Raw genomic sequence first — 9,700 nt, forward strand, 5'->3', positions numbered from 1 at the left:
CTTGTTTTTTTTTTTTTTTTTTTTTGGTACCAGGGATCAAACTCGGGACCTTGTGCTCACGAGGCAGACAATGAAACCACTGAACTAAATCCCCACTGCACTTGTATTGCATATAAAGGACACACTCAATATTTGGTGCTGTGGGGAAGGAAGTAGACAATAAAAATCAGCCATGATCCTTGCTTACGCACCAGTATAACATATCCATGAATAATAATAACCATAACAGCTACCATATGCTTAATTTTATTTATTGATTATTAGGGAAGATTTCAAACATTTATGAAAGTAAAGTATATGGTGCCCTTGTGCTGTGTCCATTACCCAGCTTTGTCACACAAGCAAATGGCCATTGTTACTTATCCCCCTTATGTTAGATTATCATCATGACTATCCATACTTTTTTCCATAATTTTTGGTTTTTTGAGGCCGTCTCACTGTTTAGTTCAGGCTGGCCATGAACTGTGTAGTCCAGGCTGGCCTCAAGCTTGCAGTGGTCTTCCTGCCTCAGCCCCTGGAGTGCTGGAATTTCAGGCATGCACCACCATACCTGGCCTTCCATAAATATTTTATTGGATATCTCTAAATAATATTCTTTTGAAAATATCAATAAACACTGGGCATGGTGGCACATGCCTATAATCTCAACACTTGGGAGGCTGAAGCAGGAGGCTTACCATGAGTTCAAGGCCAGCCTGGACTTCATAGTGAGACCCTGTCTCAAAAAACCACCCACACAAAAAATTACACGTAAGAAATTAACTAATTCCTTAATCAAATGTGCAAGAAGTTTTCAGATATTCCCAGTTGTCTTATTATATGTATAAATGTACGCATATATATTTGTATGGTTTATTTAAATGTTTAAATCAGGATCTAAACAAATTCCACACACTTTAATGTTTGATGTCTCTTAAGACTTTTTATCTGGCTTTTCCCTTTGTTCCTTGAATTTATTTCTTGAAGAAACCAGCTTGTTGATCCTATAGAGTTTCCTGAATAGCTCTCATTTATTGAATGCTTACTATTAGGTATTATGCCAGAGGTTGCTGGTATAGTCACTTATTTCTCATATCAACCATGAGATGCAATAGTCCCTTTTCCAATGTCACACATAAATAAACAGAGGTTTAGCGTAATTTAGAACATACCTTGAATCACAGAATTGGTCAGTGAAGTTAATGGGGTTCAGATCTAGAGCCCAAGTTTAAATTCACTTCACTCATCTTTCCCTGAAAAATCCTACCAACAGAAGCAGCCAGGGTCCTAAGGCAGAGGCCAACTGCTTAAGTTGGCATTGGGCATCTTCCCAGCCTTATCCCCATACCTCAACCATGCAGGATGCCTTCCTGGAGTGCCCTTGGCTCTTCAACAACTCCAAGACCTCAGCCTTCACGCCACCTGTCTGAACCTCTCTTGACCACACCAGCCCACAGGGCTCTGTCCTGAATGTAGTGTTGAGTCACATGCTGTCTTGGGAGGTTTCTTGTTTTTTGTTATTGTTCCTGCTATTTCTGAATTCACTTTTTGGGGCTGGGAATGCAGAGTCAGCACTGAGGCCACAGCAGGAATCCTGAGGATGTTCGTTGCTGGCTTAGCAAAGACTACCCCTGGCCATTTGTGCCATAGTGGTCCTTTTAAAAAAACTACACGCTTGCCTTGCAAGTGCAAGGTCCCAAGTTTGATCCCTGGTACCAAAACAAAAAACAGAAAAACAAACTTAAACTACAGTTGTGTTTAAGATTAAGTAGTAGTATTATCATTTGGCTTTGTAGTAAATGAATTCACTTCATGCTTATCATTGTGTTTCAAAAGAGAATCAGGCATTTTCCTTCTTTTTTCCCTTTTAATTTTGGTTTGTTTTTTAAAGTAATTTAATAAAAATAGTCAAATTAGGGCTGGGGATTTAGCTCAGTGATTCTGCCGTCTGTCTCGCAAGCCCAAAGACCTGAGTTTGATCCCTGGCACCAAAAAAAAAAAAAAAAATTCAAATTGTATTTCAAGGCTCTTAATGAAAAATAAAAGCAATCTCAGATCTATTTTTCCTGTCCATAAATCCTTCTCCCCAGTGGCAACCATTTTCAGCTCCTTTCTTCTGGTGTTTAAGATTTCACAATAATAAAATGAATTTACTACTATTATTAATCTGTAATATTCGGTAATACCCACCATGCATTAGATTTTACATGCTTTACAGCCATTTGCTTATTTAATCTCAACAAATCCTATGAAGTAGGTTTTATTATTGTTTCCTTTTACAGATGGGGCACTTAGGCATAGAAAAGTGAAACAGCTCGCTCAACCTAATTAACTGAGGTAGTCTGGCTTCTGAATTTGGATTCATAATCATAATGACCTATTGTGTTATTTTTTAGTGCTCTTTCTTCATTTATCAGTTTTAGCATCATTTGTTAAGATGTTGGTATGGGATAAAGCATTTAGTCTTCTCATACCATCACTGCCTGGGTTCCTTCCCATTCTGCTTCCTTTCCCATATGGGCTTCACAGTGTACTTAATAGCACTTTTTAAAAAAACTTTTATTTTGAGACAATGTCTTGCTGAGTTTCCTAGGTGCTACTCAAACTTGCAGTCATCCTGCCTCAGCCTCCCAGAGTGCTGGGATTACCACACCCTGCAGTTATATCACAATTTTTAAATCAGTCCATATGCTATGTTTACATTATTATAACTAAAAAAAATTCATTTGCCATAGAGCCAAATACTACTATTTAATGTTTTGTTTTACAACATTTGTTTTTCTTGGAGCTGATGATTGCATTATTTTTCATTTGCTTAATTTTCTAGGTATCAAATATTAATTCTTTCCAAACCTTTTGAGAAACTATGAGGCTCCTTACAATTCTTTTTTTTTTCTTATAGTCAAATATGTTTTCTCTGAAACCTTAAAGTAGGGATTTTTTCTTTTTTTTGGTTTTTGTTTGGTGCTAGGGAGTCAAATGCAGGACCTCACACATGCTAGGCATACACAATACCACTGTACTTAAAAATTCAAGCTAGGGATTTTTAAAAAGCATTTCTTTTTTTTTTTTTTAAGTTGGGCTCATGAACACTCACCTTTTTTTTAGGTGTCACATGTCTGAAAGTTTGATGGAATGTCTCAAGGTACAGAATATTTCCCTTCGCCACGCAAAGGTCTTTCATATACTTTAAAAAATTAATTAATAATAATTATTTTTTCCTTAATATACTTTTGTAATCAATACTATCTCTCCACCTTAGCTCCAGAGACGTACTGATCTGATGTCTGTACTTATTTTTTGCCTTCTCTAAAATGTTACATAAATGAAGTCAAATAGTATGTAGCCTTTTGTGTCTGGTTTCAAACCTCTCCTTTCTGTAAGGAATGAAGATGGTAATCATTATAGCTAACATATGGCTCATAGTGCCTGCCGCACAATGAGCTAAAGGCTCTCCATGGATTATCTCATTACTGTTCCACTTATATAGGAATGCAATTCTTAGCCAGGCATGTTGATGCATGCCTGTAATTCCAGCACTCAGGAGCTGAGACTGGAGTACTGTAGAGTTTAAGGCCAGCCTGAACTACATAGCAAGACCCTGTCTCCCAGCACCCATGGAATTCTTTCTTGAAACTGTGTGACTACAAAGAATAATATTGAGCATTATGTTAAAGTGTGGTACACAGAGAAGACTCTTAAGAGAAATAGAAGCCATGTATGGTGGTGCACTCCTGTAACTCCAGCATCTGAGAGACTGAGGTAGGAGGATCACCGCAAGTTCGAGGCCAGCCTGTGCTACACAGTAAGACCCTGTCTCAAAACACAATTAAGAAAAAAATAGAGGGCTGGGGATTTAGCTCAGTGGTTCTACCGCCTGCCTTGCAAGCACAGGGACCAGTGTTCGATCCCCGGTATAAAAAAAAAAAAAAAAATCTCATATTTTGTCTCAATTTAGTTACTTTTTTCTTGTATAATCAGGAAACTAGGGCCAGGGATTTAGCTCAATGGTTCCACCACCTGCCTTGCAAGCGCAAGGACCTGAGTTTGATTCCCAGTGCCAAAAAAGAAAGAAAGAAACTAGATGCTGTTTACTTCTCCAAGCTAGGGCACTGACTCCCTGACAAGACTTAAATGCTTCTTTACTCCACCTCCCATGCTTTGTACAGGGCTTGGTACATGTTTTGGTCCAAATTATTTTTGACTATGTTTGCAGACAGCTCAGGTGTTTAGAAGTTGTGGGCAGAGAGGACTATTGGAAAAATGGAGATTGGAGGGGTTTTGATGGGGAGGGAAGTGTTGGAAGGGACTCATGCAGGCAAGAGTGTTCCAATCTGCTACTCTTTGCAGCCCCGTGTTTCCCGGACTCTTTGAGTTCTGCTCCCGTTACACAGGTGCATCTCTACAAGGAGCAACCCAGCTAAACAACAAGGTGACATAGCCCCAGGTGCTCTGCCCCTTTTCCTGTGGGTGTTTGGACTCAAGGCCTTAACCCTGATGCTGGACTCCCAACTCTGGGGTGAGCAGGAGGAGTACTGTGATTGTGTTTTCTTTCAGATCTGTGATATTGCCATTAACTGGGCTGGTGGCCTGCACCATGCCAAGAAGTTTGAGGTGAGTGAGGAGGTGATGGGGAAAACAGTGGCTACCTTAGGGTGGTGGTCAGTGTGACGGGGGGAAAGACAAGTGGGTGGAGAGATTGTTCCTCAAAACTACTGTCTCACCATAGGCCTCTGGCTTCTGTTATGTCAACGACATTGTGATTGGTATCCTGGAGCTGCTCAAGTAAGTAGCGCAGGAACAGATAAGGGTACTTAGGGGGCTCTTGACAGGGGAGATCCCTCAGACTGGGCTCTGGTGCTGACCTTTACCTCCCTTTTCTGCCACTAGCACCTCCCAAGAGTCTGCTGTTTTTCTTAGGCTGCCACTTCATTCTTCAGCACATTCCCCAGTGCCTGCTCATATTTCAGCCTTCTGTGCACATCCCTCTCCTGTCCCTGCTTCCAGCCTCCAGGTTGGAGCCCCAGGGTTGCCCTGAGGGAGCTGTGGTGTTAGGTTTCCAGTTACTTGGTCAGAAGAGGACTCTAATTCCACATCCCATGTTTGAGAGGAGTGGGCCAGGGAGGAAGGTTACTGTCTACCTCAGACCCTGGCTTTGCCCTCATTCTAGGTACCATCCACGGGTGCTCTACATTGATATCGACATCCACCATGGTGACGGAGTTCAGGAAGCCTTCTACCTCACTGACAGGGTCATGACGGTGTCCTTCCACAAATATGGAAACTACTTCTTTCCTGGCACAGGTACAGAAATTGGAATTATTGTTCCTTTCCCATCCCTATCTCTTTACCATGATGGCTCCTTAACTTTCTGATCTTAACCCAGATATGCCCTCTTCACCTAAGCCTTTCCCTGCATTTGTAGGAATTACTTCTTTTTCTGTTACTCTCTCACCTCACCCTATTTCTCTCAGAACACTCTCTGCTTTTCATTTTTGTCGTGGATTTTGTTTACTTTTGTTTGCAGTCTCCTTCCTCATCATGTTCACTCTCAAGAGTTTGTTGGGATTTCATTGTTGTATCCCCTGTGCCTAGAACACAGTTTGGCTCATGAGAGTTGCTCAAAAACTTTGTGGAAGCTGAGCACAATGGCATATGCTTGTAATCTGAGCCACTCAGGACTGTGAACTCAAGGCCAGTCTGGGCAACTGGGGAAACTGTCTCCAAAAAAACCCAAAAAACCCCAAAATTAAGCCAGGATGTAGCTCAGCGGCAAGACTCTGTTCAGACCCTAGTAATACACATACACATTTGCTCAACAAATGTAAAGTTCAAGAGACTCAGTGGCTCCTCTAGAGAGTCTCTGGCAGAGGTCCAGAGATGGGGTGGCTGGGTTACATTTGCTTCCCTTGCATGGCTATCACCACACTCTTTCCTGTAGGTGACATGTATGAAGTTGGAGCAGAGAGTGGCCGATATTACTGTCTCAATGTCCCCTTGCGGGATGGGATTGATGATCAGAGTAAGTACTGACATCTTTTCCCTGCTCATTCCACCCCTTCTTTGTCTCTTTGCATTAACCTCTTCTGCCTGCTGTTATCTGCTATGGGCCCAGTGTCCTTATGCATGAATGGTCTTCAAAGGGACCGTAATCCCCTTGAAGTTGTATGCAACATATCATATGGATGTGCGTTTTCTGGGAAAAGGGTCATTAGCTTTCATCAATGTGCATAGCACATATGAGTGCATAGCAGTCTGCTCAGAACCAGTAGTTTGGTTCTTTGAGTTGCCCCTTTCCTGGGCTACATGCTCTCTCAACCCCCCTTTCCCGTTTGTTCCCTGTCTCCCCATCCCCTTGGGGTGCCAGGTACCCATCTTTGGCCCTCTCCCAGGTTACAAGCACCTTTTCCAACCAGTCATCAACCAGGTGGTGGACTTCTACCAACCCACATGCATTGTGCTCCAGGTAATCCTGTCAGTACCTCCTCAGGAGGGCTTGCCTGGGCTGAGGGAAGACAGCAGGGAAGAGGAGCTTCCATAGGTTGGTGGGGGAAGGGGAGCGGAGGGCATCTGTGATCTTCTTGTCGTTTATATCACTGCAGCTGTCTGATGTTTTTCTTTTTTCAGTGTGGAGCTGACTCCCTGGGGTGTGATCGATTGGGCTGTTTCAATCTCAGCATCCGAGGACATGGGTGAGACTTTCTTCTTTTTCCCCTAGATTTTCAAGCAGCTTTGGGCCTCAGTAATTGAGAGTGGGGTTAGTTGGGGAATGGACCTCCTTTGTTACTGGGAATCAAAAGCTACTAATTGTACATGAATTAGAGATATTATCTTGAATAGGATTCCTTAGAAGATCGTTCAAAGTTTTTATTAAGTATCTAAGGGCTGGGCATTTAGCTCAGTGGCACTATGCCTGCCTCACAAGTATAAGGTCATGAGTTCAATCCCTGGTGCTAGAAAAAAAACAAAAACAAAACCCAAACATCTGTTATGGTCTAAGCATTGTACTAGGTAACGGGGGGTGAAATGGGGAAGCACCTGTGAAGTTTATAGTTTAGTGTAGAAAGCAGAAAAAATAAGCAAGAGAAATAAGTAGATTGTTATAAACCCTATGAAGGAAAAAATAGAAAGCTGAGACAACAAGGTAATAGGGTCTGCTTTAGCTAGCATGGTTTGGAAAGGGTTTTTTGAGGAGGTAAAATGGGTGTTGAGATCTGGAGGCTGAGAAGGAGGGGGTCATGAGCCATAAGAGGATCAGAGAGAAGCAGTGAAAAGAGCCCAGGGAAGATTCTGAGGCAGAAAGAGCTGATTAATAAAAGAAAGGAGATAAACTTAGTAAGGCCAGAACCATGGAGCAAGCCATTGGTACCTTCATGTGAAGGCCTAGAAACTGGCCGCGGTAAGATTGTGTGGCCCATTTAGAGCTGGGTAAAGAGTTTGAATCGTACTCTAAAGATGATGGACACTGTTGAAGGTTTTTAAGCAGGGAAGTGACATGATTGAATGTGTTTTAAAGGGACTCTGGCTGCTGAGTGGAGAAGGCGTTGAGTGGGAGCGAGGGGACAGGAGTGGTGCCCTTGGTGTTGTCTAGGCAGGAGGCACGGTGCCCAGTCTACGTGGAGAGAAGTGGGGCGCCTGAGTTACATTCTGAAGTGACATTAATGAAAGGAGTTGAGTAACATGTAGGATGCCAGGGAGAGTGTGGAACAGCACAGAAATGACAGTGTGGTTTGTTTTAAAAATTTCATAGTACAAAATAGTAGAGTGAACCAATGAATCCCACTGCCCAGATCAAGATATAGGACACTTGTAGTTCACTTGTACCCCTTTTGAGGAAATGCACAGAGGTGTATTCCTGGGCTCCATCCAGTCTTCTGGTTCATTTTAACAGGGAATGCGTTGAATATGTCAAGAGCTTTAATATCCCTCTACTGGTGCTGGGTGGTGGTGGCTATACGGTTCGGAATGTTGCCCGCTGTTGGTGAGTGCCCTTCCTGACCTTCTTCTTCCTCACTGTGCAGAGTGAGCTAGGGGCTCCCTGAAATACGGCCAGTGGGCCCTTCAGCACACTTAGTCTGCCCGCATCCCTCTGCTGATTGGTTTCAGGACTTACGAGACATCATTGCTGGTGGAAGAGGCCATTAGCGAGGAGCTTCCCTATAGTGGTAAGGACCATTCTTTGACATCCTGACCACAGGAAAGCCGGTCTCGCTGTGCTCCAGAGTGACCTGGTTTGAAGGCAAACTGAGAATTTTATATTCCCAGAGTGCTACAGACAAAATCCCCTGGCTTAGAGTAGAGAAAAGATTGGGCACAACTTATGTAGGGGTTCTAGGTGGGGAGGGATGAGATTGGAACGTCATGGGAGCTGCCTTTCTCAGTCTGAGCCCTACTTTTTGGCTGATTCCCTCTCCTTCCCAAGAATACTTCGAGTACTTTGCCCCGGACTTCACGCTCCATCCAGATGTCAGCACCCGCATCGAGAATCAGAACTCACGCCAGGTCAGCAGCTCAGGGAAGCTGAGCACAAGGATAGGGGAGCTTGAGGTTTAGGATGTGGGTGGAAAGCAGAAGAAACAGAAGTTCTGCTCTGTCACTGTCACTGTTACCAGCTGGGTGGCAGCCTGGGTTAAAGCAGAAGCTGTGTGGTTTATGGGGAGGGATAGTTATCAGATGGGGGATGTGAGCTAGAAACACTGTGGAGATCAAAACCTGGTTGGGACGGGTGGAAGACAGCTAGCAGGGTGGATGCCCCGGGCATCACTAAGAGCCACTCACTGTCTGCTGCTCATCTACAACCAGTATCTGGACCAGATCCGCCAGACAATCTTTGAAAACCTGAAGATGCTGAACCATGCACCTAGCGTCCAGATCCATGATGTGCCTGCAGACCTCCTGACCTATGACAGGACCGACGAGGCTGACGCAGAGGAGAGGGGTCCTGAGGAGAACTATAGCAGGTCTGGGGCAGAGAATCGAGGGTGGGGCATCCAGTGAGCTTTCTGGGAAGGGTTACTATGAGAGGGAAAGTCAGTTGGAAGGCACTAGCTTTCCTGTCCCTAACTTACCTCCTTTCGGCTGTTACAATTTGCCTCCTTATTTATTTATGCTATTTGTAATGAGAAAAGTAATACATATTTACTGTAAAAATTGTAAGTAGCATCACAATGTTGTTTGCTTTCACAATCCCAGACCCAGTCCACAGAAGTAAATGCTATGTATAGTTTGCTTTGTATCTTTTCAAATAGATCCTGTTCTTCAGTGTACAAGTATAGTTCTAATGCCGGGTGGGGTGGCACATGCTTGTAATCCCAGCACTTGGGAGGCTGAGCCAGGAGGATCCCTGTGAGTTTGAGGCCATCTTGGGCTACATAGTGAGTTCAAGTCCAGTCTGAAATTCATATTGAAACCCTCTCTCAAAAAACAAACAAACTCCAAGTATATTTCTGCATGCACATATAAACATATCCTCATTTGCAGATTTATTGCCTGTGTGGTTTTTAATGTTTGTTAATACAAGTAGCATTATGTATCGTCTGTAATTTATACCTGTCTTAATAAGACGGGTATATTTTTATCTCTGTATCTTTATGTGCATATATCTGCTTCACTGTTTTATCGGTTGTATGATATCCTTGTGTGTGGATATAGCATAATTTAACCAATTATCATTGATGAACATTTACATTATTTCCTTTTTTTTTTTTTTTTTTTTTTTTTT

At 43.0% G+C, this 9,700-nt stretch overlaps 1 protein-coding gene across 1 annotated transcript in view; it reads left to right on the forward strand.

The window, feature by feature from the left end:
- Window positions 1-9,700, forward strand: part of Hdac3 (histone deacetylase 3) — a 15,916-nt gene that overhangs the window by 2,850 nt on the left and 3,366 nt on the right. Inside the window, exons 4-14 of the mRNA XM_010613872.3 lie at window positions 4,330-4,411; window positions 4,537-4,593; window positions 4,709-4,764; window positions 5,150-5,283; window positions 5,921-6,001; window positions 6,372-6,445; window positions 6,607-6,671; window positions 7,871-7,960; window positions 8,086-8,144; window positions 8,402-8,481; window positions 8,782-8,939. Coding sequence (XP_010612174.1) covers window positions 4,330-4,411; window positions 4,537-4,593; window positions 4,709-4,764; window positions 5,150-5,283; window positions 5,921-6,001; window positions 6,372-6,445; window positions 6,607-6,671; window positions 7,871-7,960; window positions 8,086-8,144; window positions 8,402-8,481; window positions 8,782-8,939 — 936 coding nt within the window. The remainder of the gene's footprint in view (window positions 1-4,329; window positions 4,412-4,536; window positions 4,594-4,708; window positions 4,765-5,149; window positions 5,284-5,920; window positions 6,002-6,371; window positions 6,446-6,606; window positions 6,672-7,870; window positions 7,961-8,085; window positions 8,145-8,401; window positions 8,482-8,781; window positions 8,940-9,700) is intronic.

This window comes from Fukomys damarensis, unplaced genomic scaffold, assembly GCF_012274545.1.
Source record: "Fukomys damarensis isolate Sample0158 unplaced genomic scaffold, DMR_v1.0_HiC HiC_scaffold_3, whole genome shotgun sequence".
Lineage (NCBI taxonomy): Eukaryota > Metazoa > Chordata > Mammalia > Rodentia > Bathyergidae > Fukomys > Fukomys damarensis.